This window comes from Desmodus rotundus, chromosome 6 (assembly GCF_022682495.2).
Source record: "Desmodus rotundus isolate HL8 chromosome 6, HLdesRot8A.1, whole genome shotgun sequence".
Taxonomy (NCBI): domain Eukaryota; kingdom Metazoa; phylum Chordata; class Mammalia; order Chiroptera; family Phyllostomidae; genus Desmodus; species Desmodus rotundus.
The window spans coordinates 39126474-39144104 of NC_071392.1; the positions used below are offsets into that span (position 1 = coordinate 39126474).

Consider the following 17631-nt stretch of genomic DNA (forward strand, 5'->3'; position numbering starts at 1 on the left):
AGATGTGTATAGTACTTCAAAATAAACTTACATTTAATCCATAAAGATTTCACCTTAAATTATCATTTTTATCAGCTGACTTTTAACAGCATTGCAAAAATATATTTGGTTAGAAGGGTGAGCATGCTTTGCAATTGCTTTATATCATTAACCACTTCACATTTACCTATTGAAAAAAATATTCAGGGTATTTGGGGAAAAGGGCCTTTGTCTCAGGTTTCCTCAATTTCTTTCTTAATTTTTTTGTTTTAATTTTTAGGGACCTCAATATGTTATCAGATTCTGAAAATTCCCAGCATCTAGAACTTCAGGAACCACCAAAATCTGGTATGTGAAAGAAATCTGCTTTCAATTGTGAGCAAAAATGTAGAAGTATAAATGCGTCTCTACTTAGAGTGTGGTTACACCCCAAGAAACCCATCATAAGCCGAAAATATCATTGTCAAAAATGCATTGAATACACCTAACTTACCAAACATCATAGCCCATATATGAACGTACCATAAATGTGCTCGGAACACTTACATTAGCCTGCAGTTGGGCAAAACCATCTAAAACAAAGTCTATCTTATAATAAATCATTGAATATCTCATGTAATGTTTTATACATATCACTCTTGCACCTTTTTGTAAAGTTGAAAAGTTGTTAAATCAAACTATTGTAAGTTGAGAACCATCTGCAATTATTGAGGCAAATGTAGCTGTAGATGAAAATATAGACATAAACGTAGATATAGGCAAAAATAAAGCTATAGGCTAATAGATGTTTATATATTTATGTAATTGTCAACAAAATTAAAAGCATTACAGCTACATTTTTAGCATTTTAGGGAAACACATTTGTGTGTTAGACCCATTAAAGAAATTTATATGAAATTCTTGCTATGTGAATTCATATTTAATTCATCCCATCAAAGTAATTTAAGGAGCCATTTATTTTTGGTCTTATATAATTTTTAGGTAATACTTGATCTTTTTTACTGTAACTGAGTTTGGAACACCTATTCCTGAATCTTTTGATTGCCTTTGATAATAAATGAAAATCAACATACACACTATAAAGTTAGATCAATTGTAAGATTAAAAACATCACTTATTCCCTTGTTAACAAATACGTGTTGACTGCTTCCTGTGCTGCAGTCAGCATGTGGGGAGTCTGGGCTACTACACTAGACAGAACAGACCAAGGCCTGTAGAATCTTTCCTACATCTGTAAGTGTTCATACACTCTGAAATTCCCTCCTTACAGAAAGATGTATTTCAGATTTGGAGGAAACAAAATAGCTAGTCATACAAATTAAATCCCAGTAAATAAAATAGAATATTTCATCTTCATACAATTTTCTATGTAAAAAATTAAAAGCATTTTTCTGAAGTTGTAAGAGAACCTCAGTTACCCTCTGTAACTCAGAATTACTTTACTCTTCCCTGAGCCTTCGAGACTTCTTTGAAATAGATACATAAAGGTACATTATGTTTATTTTTTAATATTTGGCTTGTATAATATTTTGACTTTGTCCTATGGAACTCAAATAAGTTCCATGGATTTAAGTGCCTGTGAAATTGAGGAATGTGTAAAGGCTTTTTGTTTTGTTGTAGTGGATAAAGCAAAATCCCCAGGGGTTGATCCTAAGCAGTTGGCAGCAGAGCTCCAGAAAGTTTCGCTACAGCAGTCACCACTGGTTCTGTCCTCTGTCGTTGAAAAAGGATCTCACGTGCATTCAGGTCCTACGTCCGCAGGATCCAGTTCTGTTCCCAGCCCTGGGCAACCAGGGTCACCCTCGGTGAGCAAAAAGAAGCACAGCAGCAGCAAGGTGAGACGTGCTCCGCGTGACCATTGAGTTACTTACTTTCTAGTTCCTTATTTAGAATAGGAGATAGGAAATATAATATTATTTTCCAAGTTGCTCCTATTTTTCCACATTTCCTATCTCTCTACTGAAAAAAAAAAGTTTTCTATTTCTGAGTATGTAACTGATTCACGATGTATCAAGACGACATATTTCTACCTTAAAGCATTTTAACAGTCATTGTAAGGAACTTGAAAAATATGTCTGATGCTTCTCATTTCCTTGTTTTTTTTCTCTTCCTTCCTGTTGCATAAATCTCAGCCTTTTTATATATCAAATATTAGTTTTGCATCTTTTTAGAAAAACAAGATATGCATTACATTAGATTTTGTAACTTAAAAAGGACACAGATAAAGAGAATTTAGAATAATGACAAACAAGGAAAAAGAGTAATATAGTATTGCTATTTTGAATTTTATCCCTAATTCCATACTAATAAATGTTTTCCTGATGCAAATCTTTATTTGAAACAAATGTTTCTAATGCTATTATTTCAAAGTTACTGGAGAATTTTAAAAAAAAACATAGAATTAATTGTTTAACCTTATGAAAGCAGAGGAAAATGTAGACAATTTATAATTTTTCCCTCAAACTGTGATTGTTAACAAAGAAACTCTCCTTGTGGTCAGTAAATACTTTGGAAAATTTTTTGTTTGATTAAACATGCATAAAGGTTTTTTCTTTATGTGGTGATTTATATGAGAGGGACAGGTCATTCTTGGTTAAACTGACTTGACTTCAGAATAAAAGGTTTGTTTTACTAAAGTATAAAAATACAGCACATATCACCAAAAATGCCTTTTATTCAGAAGCCAACAAGAAAGGTAGGATGATTTTAATCACTGCATCATAAAGTTACTTACTCCAAACCAAATATAGCAAGACTTCATTCAGAGATAGTTTGACTCGATTTCAAAATAAATTTTAACACAACTATATTTTATAAAACGCACTTATGTGTTAATTATGGAGAATTGCCTCATGGAGACTGCCAATCTCTAGAACTAGACTGATATTTCTTTCTCACTATCTGCATGTAGGAAACCTAAAGATATGGCAAACTCTGTTAACAAGCAAGCACATTGTAGTTCTGTAAGCCTGTCATCTGCTATTTTTTATTTCAGCAGTTGACATCACCATTCTCTCACAAAATTAAGGAAAGAAATAATTTAAGAGCACCATTGCCTTCTATTTGCTCTTCATTCACATTGTCTAATCAGTTCCTGAATTCTAATCCTATGATTTCTGGTTTTCTAGTAAGTCTCTAGTAACTTTCTGTTGTCTTTGAACTCACCAATTCCCTTTAGCAAGGCATTATTTTTATTTACCAACATTATTTATTGCATTCACTAAAGGAATTCCACTCATCAGTCTCTCTTCCTCCTAAACGATCCTCTAACTATCTAATCTGCGACACGGTGTTTTGGTTGGATTGTATCCTGTGTAGAAGGTATCCCTGCTACCTGGAATGTTGGCCGCACCTCTCTTTAGGACCCTATCCTGCTCATTCTGAAAGGGCCTGGACAAATGATTTTCCTTGGGAGATTATCATAATGTAGAAAGATCTGTACAATAGCCTTGCTTCTAAAGACGCTATTTGTTAAGGTTTCCAACTCATTCCTACTTTCCACAGATAGGTTTGGATACCACCTCAGTGCCAGGGGTTATACTCCGTACCCAAAATACAGAGGTGGATAAAATCCTGTCCCTGTGTACTCTGTAGCTCAGTGGTTGCAGAAGTGTGCCCCAGCCCACCAGCATCAGCATCATCTAGGAAGTTGTTAAAAATGCAAATTCCTGATCCCACCCTAGGCCTTCTGAATCAGGAACTCAGGAGGTGGCACAAAGCAACCTGGGTTTCAGTAAATGAGTATAAATCCCCTTGACGTCTGAGAAGTACCCTCTAACTCCAGATGAAGAATGCCATGTAAACAAACGCAGTGAAGGTATAATGTTGGAAGTCATTAGAGGTATAAAGAAAGCACTTAAGAGAGTAGAGTAAGGAAAGCTGGTACTTAGCTAATGAATCAGTTTGGTGAAGGTGAAAAAAAGGCCAAAATTCCAAGCAGAGTGCAGCATGAAAAAACTCTCAAAATGAAAAATTGCATGCCTGAGACAGTAGGTGTGCCAAAGACACAGGGGCAAGGAAATAAAGAAGTCTAGATGGTGGCAAATTGGAGGACATTATACACCATGTCCGCCTTTACACTACAGTAGGCGGGAAATGAAGAGCCAGGGATACGCTTTAAACAAAAATAAAAATGAAAGTAACAGGAAGCCTTTCTGAGGTCTTTCCATATTTTCATCCTCCTCTCAAGTCAGGAGTTAATTCCTTCCTCATTTCCTCCCTCCAAAGTGTCACATGCTTTATGCACCTCTTAAGACAATTTGTATCTTTTTTTAAAATTTTTATTGTTATTCAATTACAGTTAAATTTGTATCTTGATCGTAGTTACTTATTTGCTTACTTTACCCTCCCAACTGGCCTGTGAGCTCCTTAAGAACCAAGAACCATTTCCTGTTTTCTCTGTAGCCTCCTAAGCCCATAATAGAGTGGCTTGCCTAGAATAGTAACAAAATAAGTAAATATTGTAAATTAAAACATCAACAGCACTTGTGTGATAATATAGGGGTACAACACTTGATTTGTTGTAATATGTTAACTTCAGGACAATGATTAGAAGATGAAAGCAGGTATTGGAACACAAACACCAAGGAAATGACATTGACGGGTTTTAATGATATATGGTAATTTTTCTCCATGCCAAGAATGCGGCCTATGTAGTTTTCACAGTATTTTTGGTAAAACAAAAAGTTATAGAGCTGTACTGTTCATAGTATCTGCTAGCCCCATGTGGCAACTGAGCACTTGAAATGTGGCTAGTCCTCATTGAGGTACGCAGTACTGGGATGTGAGTTACCAGCCAAGTTTTGATGACGTAGTATGAAAAAAAGAATGTAATATATCTTGTTACAATTTCATATTGACTTCACGGTGGAATAACTGGGATTAAATAAAATATATTATTAGAAATTGATTTCACTAGCTCATTTGTACATTAAATGTGACTACTAGAATATGTAACATTAACTGTGTAGCTCACATTATATTCCACTGGACAGTGTTAGTATAGAAATTACTTAACTGTTACTGGTAATAATAGCAATAATCAAATCCAATTATTTTTGAAGTATATATGTATAGTCTTAATTGAACTGTATAGTCACCATATACTAACACTCTTGAAGAAAGGAACTATTACCTATTCATGGGGGTTTGGGGCATTATTATCGAGTTTACCTTGTACAGAGTTTCGCAAAACATTTTTGCCGAATGAATAAATAATTTAATGGTATTTCTTGACCCATCAACACGTAGAATGCTTAAAAGGCGATACTTTTATTTGTTCTCTAAATCCTACAATGTTAAAAAATTTATATTGGGAAATTATAGAAATATTAAATGATGGTCTGAAGTTTACATATTCCTGACTCAGGTAACATAATATTCCCAAATATTATATGTACTTTCAATAATATAGAGAATTACAGTTTTACCTTTTTTGTGTTTTCATTAAGTATGAAACTAAATATTAAATTACAATATATTAATATAATGAAATTTATTAAACTAAGACCTTTAAATTACATTTAGCATAATTGTACATTTAGACATTTAGAACACCATCTATTAAAAATTTTAAATGATTATTCATAAGTAATTGTTAGTCTTAATAATACACTAATTTAAATGATCCTTTCTGAATAAATGTAAGCAAAATTTGAATTTATATTAGTAAATACATATTAGATTTACATAAGCAATGTATGTAAGACTTTTACATTATTTTGCTTAAAGTAATTTAATATAAATTTTTGTCTTTAAAACGTTTATTTTGCTGCCTCAAGCTGTTTTGTCTCTGAAATTCCAACCAAACTTTATTTTATCTTTAAAGTCTGGATAATTTCAAGTCAGGGTATAAATAAATAATTCAACTAAAGTGCTTATTACTTTTAAATGTTCTTATGATATACGTCTTTGGATTCCCAAACTTTGCTGGTTATGGCTGACTTAACATTCTTTGTAACTTTTCTGTGGTGCTCATATGACCCCAAAATACCTAAAATAGTTTCATTCATTAAGAGTTGAGGTCCAAATAATTTAATCAGTATTTATGTCCTAACATCTTAGTAACCATTAGAAAAAAATAACATACACATAGAGTAAAATAAAAATATGTATTCATTTCACTGTTAATAACTAAAATTACGTATCAGTGGGATATGGGCGGCTGATAGGCACTGCACCACTATTCAAACTATGGAATCAGATTGGACACTAATTCTCTCATTTCCGGTTCCAGGCTGATCTTGCTTATTTTTGTTCAGTACATTTTTTATCACCACAATCATCAAAAACCAGCCTCACAAAACATGACTTCATTCAATAAAATGCAGTTGGCTCTGATCCTGATGTGTAACTACCTGCAGCTGGTAGTTTGCCTGGTGTCCAACAGATGCTGCTCTTTTTCCTTCTCTAATTTAAAATACCCCTCTGTGTCCTTATAAGTTCCCTGCCATATCCCCGGACAACCAAAAATGGTGCACAGGTTCATTCTCTGTGTAAGTCTAGTTAGGTTGGCGTGATTTTGTCAAATAAGTAGGACTGTTAAACAAACTCAAAACAAAATAGGTTACCAACAATCACCCTTTGCTTTTTCGTTTGTCTTACTTTTGACTTTTTATCTCAGCTACTCCCCAACTTTCCTCATTGAGATGCAAGGATATCTCAATATCTCAATATTGTTTTAGAAAACTCCCCTTCCTTAATTGAGATATAAATAGCTTCAGGATCTTGTGTGGTCCTTTTTCTAGATTCCGTTTTCTTTCCTTGAAATTGAAATAGTAGAAAACAGTATTAAACATAATTGTTCAATAACTAATTTCATTCTTTGTAGCCCGAGCATAGTTTCAGTGTTAATAAATGACCATCCTTATAACCGAGCTGAACCAATAAAAGATATGTGGCATAGAAAATTCAAAACGTGCTCCGTAACATTGCCGATGATTACATGAGCTTTTTTCTCTGTTTCACTGAACAAGGCCTGGAGTATTGCTGTCTCCTTTTGGTAGCTCTCATTTCTCAGATAAAAATCTAAAGGAAGAAGGTGGCAGAACAAGTATATCAAGGATCTTTCCTAGTTAATCATAAAAACAAGACCTGTGGGGCCTTATTTGTCCTAAGCCGGCCTCCATCTCAGTGAATATCTCCCTATCTTGTGCCACATTGCCTGAAATTCTGTGAGATCTGGGGTCAAGGCATCATTTCTCCCTTTCTGCAAACATTCCATTAAAATGTAACAACTCAGACATCAGTCATTGAGTCAACAGTGTGAATCAGTTTACGAAATCACATTCCTGTTTTTAAGGTTTCACCAACATAAGGGATGTATTAGAGAAATGAGAACATAATAGGGTGGGATGGAATTATAATCAAGGGTGAGACACTAGAAAGCGATTGCCTAGGAACAGGGAGGGGCTGACCCCTAACAAAGGCGTGAAAGGACAGACCTCCCTAACTTCTGTACCCTAGGCAGCTGTTGGAGGAAAGCCGTATCTTTTTTCGTTCCTCTCTAGATCTTTAAATCCTGTAAATACTTAAATGGAGTACTTTAAACCGAAAGTGTTTATTTCCTTCAGTAATTGAAAATATATTGCTGCAGGTATAAAATTATAGCTTCAAAACAGGCTTAACAAAATGAAAAGTAGATTTATGTACCTATAAAATTAAATATGTATTGAGAAGTATAAGCAGGCGGCATAATCTGAAGCAGACAAATGGGTGAAATATGTTTTCCAGGCAGTGTGCTCTGACCAAATAGAAACTAATTTCAGAAGGAAGTTTAAATGGTAAATTCTATGAAGGGGTTATCCATTATTGTAATGTATGTTTTTAATGTTACAGCCTACTGATGCAACAAAGGTTGTCTCTCATCCAATTACGGGGGAAATTCAGGTATGAAAGGTTTTTTACTTTTAAATCATCATTATACCATCTTTTTTAGTTGTTTTTCCCCTCTGGCCTATTGAAGTTGGAAACACTGTTAGAACCTTTTACATTTTATAGCACCTACTGATCAATAAAGGTAAAGTGCAATCTCATAGAATAGTATTTTAATATAAATATGTTTAATGAAACCTAATTATATCAGTGGTGTTCTATATTTTGAATCCCACCTGGTGCCTTAGCAGTATTAACACATTTTGTGCCTCAGGTATTTTATACTCGTTAAATATGTTTCAAACATGACAGATTTTCCTGGAAATTTGTAGCTCCTTCTTCAAGAGTTTCATGAGTCTAATGCTATCCTCATTTCCTCTCCTGATTAACAATTGTTAAATAATGGCTAAACAAGTCTTGTAAAGCCATGTTTCTTACTGGAAGTCATAAGCAATGTTTAATTTATAAAGTCAGTTTAGTGGATTTTGACCAGGAAAACAGAGGAAAGATAGTATAAGTCACTACTTTTTAGTTCTATGTATGTGTTTCTGTGTTTGAGTAATATATTGTAACATATATTTCCTACTGTGGGTCATAGTAAAAAATATTAGATAAACTGCATTTCAGATGGAACCCAGATGTAATTTGGAGTAGATAAGAAATGCCACATAGAAAGAATTTATACAATATAAAATAATAACTTTGAAGATAGTAAGGTTCAATAAGGGGAATGAGAACAGTAAGTCTTAGCTGTGTCTCCAACACCTTCTAGAGGAAATTTTCATAAAAAACTTCACAAAGGATAACAAGAGATTGGAACTAATTTGAGGATAAGCAGAGAGAAAGGGGAGTGAGTCCCTGGAAGAAGAAATGGTACAAGGAAAGGTTCCACTGCCACAGTAATGAAACGAAGAGGTCAGCTTGCTGCCCTGCAATGTCCCTGTAGAGATAAGTTAAGACTAAATTAAAAAGAACCTTGACCCTGGCCAGGCAGCTCAGTAGCTTCGAGTATTGTCCTGATACACCAAGGTCGTGGGTTCCATCTCAGGTCAGGGCGCATAAAAGAAGCAACCAGTGAATGCATAAATAAGTGGAACCAAAAAATTGAGGTATCTCTCTCTTTCTCGCTCTCCCCCTTCCTATCTCTCTCTCTCTCTCTAAAATGAATAAAAAAATTTTAAAGAATCCCGAACATAGCTGAGGGGGGTTAGCCTCTACATAACAGGGTGATCAATAAACATTTTGGCATAAGGAGGAGACCGGCCGAAAGGACTAAACACCACGCAATGAAAGGTCATACAGCAGTGGCATACGGGAAGTATTATAAAGGGGTGGACACACAAAGTAATCAATTAAGTGATTGTCTAGGCACACACTGTTAAAGTGAAAGTGCAGTCGCACAGTGGAAATAGAGAAAAAGTGCTGAAGGGGGGCACCTTTCTAAGAAGATTCTAGAAGGATGGAGCCTGAGTACGTATGGACTCCTGATCTTGCTGACTCACTTCTGTTTCCCACTTCTAGAAAACCTTACTCTGATCCTGCATTTCACAAATGAAGAAAAAGAAAGCTAGCTTTTCTGATTTAAAATATCTTTCTCTCTCTCATTTTTTTTTTCACTCCTTGCCCAGGGACCAGTATTTGCTGTGGTTTTCTTTGTTTGTTTGTTGTTGTTTGTTCTTATGTTATTTTCCTTTCCTTTGGGCAGTAATATTTAATTCTACAGTGGAAATTTACACTAATGACATTCCTTCTTAACTCTTGGGATACTTTCCATTTTTCTTTAATTTCCTTATAACAATGACTTTATTTAGTTTTTGAAGCAAAACTGTATTCCAAGTAAACCTTTATGTGGACACCCAAGCAATGAATCTGCCAGCACTGAGTAGCTCTGGATGAGGGTTCCTGTGGAATCTCACTCTCTCTTGGAAGTTCTAAATGTTTTCTAAGGCCCCACCAGGGTCAGTTTTGAAAAGCACTGTCTCAGGGAAGCCTGCAAGTTTTTATTTCAATAGTAAATGGTTTTGAAAAAAAATAGTTTTGATGCCTCATCAGTTAAAAGTGGACTGTAAGGCTAGCAGACAAAAGAGAATGTAGGGAAGAATTTCCCCTTAAAAATTTGGAAGCTGTTCTCAATCTCGGTGGAACTACTTTCATAGTAATTGTGTAGTTCAGTCCCCGTGATGGCACCCAGTCACCGCAGTTCTAAACCCCCCGTTTCTCCTCTGCCTTCATGGCACTTCATTCTGTGTTTCCCATTGATTTCATGATGGCCACACTCTGGGCTTTTCTGTACTGAGAAAATGAATTGAAAATTCCTTTTTACTACAAAACATACCAGATCTAAATCATGCTAAAATTAAGGATTATTTTAATTATGAAATTTTAGATACAGTTCAACTCATCTAAATTATCTTATTTTCATTATAACCAGATTACATGTCTTGTAAGATTATAAAAAATATGTATTTTTATTTATGGATTTTCCCCTTTGAAATACAAATGTTTTCCCTTTTTGTTAATTAATAAAAACAGCATCAAAAAGAATTAAGTCTTATTCTAATGCGAAAAGACTCTTCCAATTTCTAAGGAGAAGATTTAATTGATTCTATTATTTTGAATTATGCACACTTCTCAAATATTTATTAGAAATATAAATCTTTTACTATTTCAATGACAGTGTTGCAACAGCTATTAAGCATCTATGAGACAATGCCTCTTCTTCCCTCTTCAGCTTCTAAAAGTAAAGAACAAGATTTCATTATCTTGATCTCTCACTCTACCAGAAAAGCAGGTGGAACAGAAAGAAAAGCTGTAGGTTTAATATCACATAATGCAATATAGAAAGAGAGAAATTGTACACATTCTAAAATATTCTTTCATTTCAGTAATGATAGCTCTATCTTGAAATACTGATTCTATCTACCGCTAATTATTTGGTGCAATGCAAAACATTTTCTAATAAAATTATCAACTAGTTAATTTATTTTCAAAATCCTGTTAATTGTATTCATGAATGTTAAACGTTTACTATTTTTCAAAGAGCAGTTATTAAGTTTTAAAGTACAACTAGAATTCACTGTATGATTTTTCTTCTGAATGAACTTTATTTTATTTTTAAAAATTATTTTATTGTTGTATTACAGTTGTCTGCATTTTCTCCTCACCCCAGCCAAACCCACCTCCCTCCCCTACTTCCACCCTTCCCCCTTGGTTTTGTCTGTGTGTCCTTTATAGTAGTTCCTGAAAACCCTTCCCCCCACTGTCCCTTCCCCCCTCCCTTCTGGCTATTATTAGATTGTTCTTAACTTCAATGTCTCTGATTATATTTTGCTTGTTTTTTTCTGTTGATTATGTTCCAGTTAAAGGTGAGATCATATGGTATCTGTCCCTCACCACCTGGCTTATTTCACTTAGCATAATGCTCTCCAGTTCCATCCATGCTGTTGCAAAGGGTATAAGCTCCTTCTTTCTCTCTGCTGTGTAGAATTCCATTGTGTAAGTGTACCATAGTTTTTGGATCCACTCATTTGCTGATGGGCACTTAGGTTGCTTCCAGAACTTGGCTATTGTAAATTGTGCTGCTATGAACATTGGGGTGCATAGGTTCTCTGGTTTCTCTTCAGATTGTATAAATCTAAATGAATTTTACACAAGCCAGGGCTTTCACAGAAGAAAAAATGAACAACACTTTTTCTAATAATTACATGTGCTTGGCAGTTTCCAATTAAATTAGACATCTACTGGTCAGTTAGTTTCAAATAAAGTGGAAATAAGGGTTGATGCTTCTTATGAGAAAAAAATACCTATAAAATATTGAAGATAATATACGTTTTTAAAACAAAAAAAAATCACCACATATATTTCTGTTTCTTTAAGCTTCAAATCAACTATGATCTTGGAAATCTCATAATACATATTCTCCAAGCAAGAAACCTAGTCCCTCGAGACAACAATGGTTATTCTGACCCCTTTGTTAAAGTGTACCTTCTTCCAGGGAGAGGGTAAGTAAAGAATCAATGTCTTCTAAGTACTGCATCCTCTGATGTAAAAAATAGTGGACCCTGGCCGTGTAGCTACATTGGTTAAAGCGTCATCCCATTATGCCAATGCTGTGGATTTGATCTCCAGTCAGTACACATACAAGAATCCACTAATGAATACAAAAATAAGTGGGACAACAAATGAATGTTTCTCTCTCTCTCCCTCTGCCTTCTGCCCCCTACATCAATCAATTTAAAAAACAAAAGTAAAATAAATTTAAAATAGTGATATAATGGCTCTTCTAGACTCTAATTTCAAAGAGTATAACATCATTTCCTTAGTTTTTATCCACTTGTCATATTTATTTATTTATAACTAGTAGATAAGGCAGAATTAAAATTTACAATTAAGCCTTAAACGGTTCCAGGAGAGCCACTGATCACAATAAAATCTGCCTCAATGAGAGGGAGCATATCAGGAATTCGAAACCACATCTGGAAACCACTCTTGCTGTGACCAATCAGATCATCTGTGTAATTATTTAAGAAATTATTTGTGGGAGACTTAAGAAATTACCTTACATTCCCAAATTTACTTGAGAAACCAGTGTTCAGGGACTCATAAGTTAGTATTTTATTTTATAGGACACATGTATTATCCATTATGTTAAATGCTCATGAAGTGACTTGTTGATGTATCTTTATTTATATGCATATTTCAAATCAGTGTTTTAAGAACACTGATAAAATTTTAAAAACAAGAATAATAGTTGAAATGTTGACTTGGTTAAATAAATGACAATTATCTCTGAATTTCTTGTGTAATATATAAACTGCTCATATAAAGCAAGTGCTCTTTGGAGATACTTAACTTGCACATAATAAATGCAAATTGCTATACTCTAATATATAAATCAGTACTCAAGGATGGTTTCGAAATAGTGATTGGAACCCAACAGATTGTTATGCCTTATGTGAACAATTTATATTAGACAAATAAACAAAGGTTGTCTCTCATCCAATTACGGGGGAAATTCAGGTATGAAAGTTTTTTTAATTTTAAATCATCATTATACCATCTTTTTTCATTGTTTCTCCCCTCTGGCCTATTGCAGTTGTAAACACTGTTAGAACCTTGAAATTAACAAACATTTTGGACTGGAAACTGAGAACTCTGGTTTTATTTTTGTTCATTTTTATTTAATTTGAGGAGTGGCATTCCAATATTACCTTTTCCTTGGAAGTCTTCAATTGTCGGACGTAGTGGAGAGAGTAGTATAATGGCCCAGCACGTACCCAGAACTCAGCTTCAGTAATGGTCACTTCCTAGTCAGTCATGTTTCATTTTGCCCTCATACACTCTCTCCAAACAGACTATTTTAAGGAAATGTCAACTAGTGGAACTTTCTCCCACAAATATTTTAGTATATATTTTGAAAAGACTAATTTCAAAAATAATCATAATACCATAGAACCATAATAATTTTTAAATTTATAAATCCTTCATTTCCCCATTGCCTTCCTACTTGGTTTGATGACCTAATTAATATTTATATAACATTTTACTCATTAAAGCAGAATATATATTCTTTTCAAGTGCACATGGAACACTCACCAAGACAAACTATGTTCTGGGCCATAAAACAAACCTCAACAAATTTAAAAGCACTGAAATCATAAGAAGGCATGTTTATGACCGTAGTTGGGTTGTTTGTACGGGACCTAAATTAGAGTTATACGTTGCACCTGCACTGCTACGTACTAATTATATCACCACAGGTAGATCACCAATTTTTTGAAATTCAGTTTCCTTGATGTTGAGAGAGCCAAGGTAGGCAGAGCCATAATTTTTGGTTTGTCAAGTGAATCAAATTAGGTAACATTCAGAAAATAGTTTGAAAAGTTCCAGGTGCTATATCAAATTCAGTATACATTCCTTTAATTTTATCCCAGCTAATAATTTTATTTAGAAACTGGAATTGCTGGTATCATTGTTCTAGTTTTAATTTATTGATTTAATTTATAGAGATCACCAATTAGCCATATAATGCAAGAAAAGAGAGTTGTTATTTTATGTTAATTCATTTACATCTTTATATATTAGTTATAACTGTAATTTGGCTACATGGTTGAAACTTGGGTATAACAACAAACTGATACTTCATTCTGCCTTCGATTTGAGTCATTAGAGCTTCAGTGTTGTTTAATCACAATAGAACGGGATAAGAGGAAATCTATGCCCGGGGTATACATCTAATTAACATTTGCTAATGAATTAAAATAAAGCCCTATCTTTTATTTTTAATTTTTAATGATATCCTAGAGTTTTACCTTTTAAACAATATGAGAGTCTCTATCTTAATTTATTGCAGGACTATGCTTCAATTAGACTATTATAAACTTGAAAAACCAGAAGGGGTAGGCAAGTAACAAAACTATATCACTCCATTCTAGTAAAGCAGGGTCAGGTGGGAATTACAGTGAAATGAAGAATGAGTTTCCCACCTAAAGCGATCCTCATGCAATTTGTCGAATGAAACATTCCTTCTTGGTGGGATTTGGCCCAGAGGTGGCTAATATGCTACTCCCGTTCAATTCGTAGCCCTTTATTAAATTACTCCTAATTATTACAGTGGCCAAGGCCTTGGGGTTTATTATGCTTGGAAGATATTATTTTCACTTTGGGTCTAAGATTATGTACTGCCTCATGTCATTTGTATGTTGTGGTATAGCTTCTCTAATTATTGTTCTCACATTTTCTTTGTTATTTCTGTTCCTAACTTTTTTCTTCCTGTCCTTCCTACTTCCTGTTGTACCCTTTGCTCGCACCCCTGGAATCAATGCAGTCAAGTCATGGTTGTCCAGAACGCAAGGTAGAGTTGGTTCTCTTTCAGTGTTCAGCTCTGCTGTTCTGTCTGGGGTCGTAATTTTTGCCCTATTGTGTACATACACCTGCAGTTCAACTTGGGCTGTACTTTTTATTTTTCTACATGTTGGTATCTGTTGATTTAGGCTTAACAGCAAATTGTTCCAACTACAACATTACTAAATAGTTGTAGCAGATGTGTGCAATAGAACATACAAAACTAGAAAATATTAAATACAATAGAAGAGTATGGATAAGAAAATATCACCTTTAAATTAGATATAACAACTTTTAGTCATAATTTTTACATTAAAATTAATGTAGCTTCACTTATGATAATCACATCTTAAATTCTCCTGAGTTTTGTATTACAAATAAAAAATATCTGGAGTCGTTATTCAGAAGGAGTTACCTGATCTGCACGTCTAGTACTTACGTGTATGCCTTATCTTACAGACCATAGATGTCTGGTTTTATCCCTCACTTAGACTTCGATATTAAAACATTCCCATGCCTTTATATCTCTGCACCACAAAATTATTGCGGTGCAGTATGGGATGCCGTAACCTGCCTGTTCTATTGAATCAGCAACAACATACGAACATCCTTTGTTTGCCAATAGGAGGAGACTGTTTTCTCCTAGAGCTCATTACAGGTTGCATCACTACATGGTCAGCTAAGGCTGTCTCTCCATAGGTAGCCAAAAGCGTTCTTTTGCACGTCTCATTGCATTTTAAATTGAATGTGTTGTTTAGTTGGGAAGGAGAATTTTGTACCATCTGTAGCACCAGGGTGATGAGAATTTTAATCTCATCCAGAATATTAATGGTACAGGATTTGTTTTTGTCGGTGACATTAAAATTTGACATTTTTCCTAATCCTGACAAACTGTGCCCAAAAGAGGCTGTTTCTGATTCTTCAAGGCATAAATATTTCAATATTTTAAAGAATTAGATTAGTCACCACAGTCTTTCTAGTGCCCAGAAACTCTGTTTCCTTGCAGCCATATAAGGACGGCAAACAGTAAAATGCAGTAACTGAGAAAAGTTGCCCGTTATGATGGGCTCTCTCGCGTCAGGTCCCATCCATACCTCTCAGACTGACACGCAAAATCAGTTGTTCGAAGAGACAGTGTCATTTTAGAACAGACATTATCAACCACTTTAATCAGATCCTTCTTATCTTTTATCTAGAGAAACTGGGGATCCATTGACAGAATGACAGTGGTTGTATATATTTAACTTAGAAGAGAACATGTTTTGTAAGTGTAAATAATGATTGAAATGGCCTAAGTCGTGTTAGATTATAATTTAGGAGATCTAGAAATCACTTTCTAGTCATACCTTTCATCTAAAAGTCGCTTTAGTCATCTCTGAGAGCTGTCAGTGTGGGAAGGGATTATAATGACAAGGTAATGACATTGTAAATTAAGCTGAAGAGGCCAGTGAGTCAAGTCTTTAAAAAATTGGCTTTGAATTTCAGCCCTCCCACATTGTGAGGTTTCTCCAAAACTATTTCCTTTTCTGCTAGAAAAGCTTACAATAGCCTCCCTCCTGGGCCTTTGGTGAAACACACAGAGTAATACACCAAAAGTGATAAGCCTATTGTATGGCACTTAATAAGCTCTAAATAAATGTCAGTTGCTATTATTGCTAGTAATATGTATATTAAACTTCATGTAGCCAATGGTCAGTTATCTATGGAAAAAAAGAGATACAGAATGTTTAGGCTACTGCATTAAAGTAACTTTTTAAAGAATGCCATATAGAAAACCCAATGTTTTTCTTATCTTCAATGATAAAGTATAATACATCCATCATTCCTAACATTAAAGAAATATATCTCCTGTTAACTAATAAGCATTTCACTGGTCCAGCTTTCTTATCTTCTTTTATATTCTCTTTCCACCCTCTGATCAAAATACTCACAAGCTCAGAAAGCCCAAATGTCAGCCAAGATGAGTTGAAAGAAAGACAGGGAAAGAGCCTGAAGAATCTGTGGACTCAATACTTGCCCCTGGATAATTGAGAAATAGAAGTAAGGATATCTGGAAGATCTCGTTATGGTTTTCTCTCATTACACTATTGGACAAAGCACAGCCTTTTTTCACAATAATGAGATTTTTGTATGAATGAAGCTGATTTTAGTTATCATGATACCTGTAAACCTAGTTCCTTGGCAGGACTTTCTCTAAACACCCTTGTTAGCATAAGCTATTTCCTACATGACCTATGTAAAGCTGACACAGGTGTTGTAATGTTTATTTACAATTTGAAGACCAAAAATTAATTTATTGCAGTAAATTTTAAAGGGGAAAAAGTAGAAGATCTTTTTAAGGGTGCATCCAATAAACACTTAGCACAGACTGCTCCAGACACTGAGCCAGGTGCTGTGGTTAGGGTTGACAAAACACCCATTGTCTTTGACCTCAGGAAACACAGAGGACAATAAAGTGATGGTCCCTGAACACATTCTTCCGCAGAAAAACAGAGTTTATAAAATGAGGTCTGCTCTGCATATCTTTCTAAATTAAAAGAAGACTAGTTTTGAAAACTGATATATACTGTATTTCTTTATGGGATGTATACTTTTGCATTAAAGGAATATATGTATATATTTCCAATAAAGGAAAACCAAATAAAATTTTTAATGAGGATCTTAGTTTAGATAATTTTATAAAAGTTAAATACAAGGAGGCCATCATATTCCATTCTTCATTCTCAATATTTCTTTTGAAATTAAAAAGAGAAACTCAGATAACTGTTTTTCAGCTGGATTAAGATAGAATAATTTATTTTAAATATATTTTGCTACCTATCTTAAAAGCATATCTGCTTATGATAAATTGACTGGCCAATAAAAAGATGAAAGAAAAAAGAAATTAGTCAAAACTTCACAAGAATGAATGTTTAGGGTTTTTTAAAAAAATATAAA

At 34.2% G+C, this 17631-nt stretch overlaps 1 protein-coding gene across 7 annotated transcripts in view; it reads left to right on the forward strand.

Annotated features, from left to right (window-relative positions):
* Positions 1 to 17631, forward strand: part of PCLO (piccolo presynaptic cytomatrix protein) — a 353234-nt gene that overhangs the window by 262858 nt on the left and 72745 nt on the right. For 5 of the 7 annotated variants that reach the window (XM_053926477.2, XM_053926478.2, XM_053926480.2 and 2 more), the window contains exons 12-16: positions 260 to 327; positions 1600 to 1814; positions 7816 to 7866; positions 11728 to 11852; positions 14678 to 14704. The exons of 1 other annotated variant lie outside the window; for it this stretch is intronic. In XM_053926477.2, the coding sequence (XP_053782452.1) occupies positions 260 to 327; positions 1600 to 1814; positions 7816 to 7866; positions 11728 to 11852; positions 14678 to 14704 (486 nt within the window). The remainder of the gene's footprint in view (positions 1 to 259; positions 328 to 1599; positions 1815 to 7815; positions 7867 to 11727; positions 11853 to 14677; positions 14705 to 17631) is intronic. One more of the 7 variants, XM_053926479.2, reaches the window with a different exon arrangement.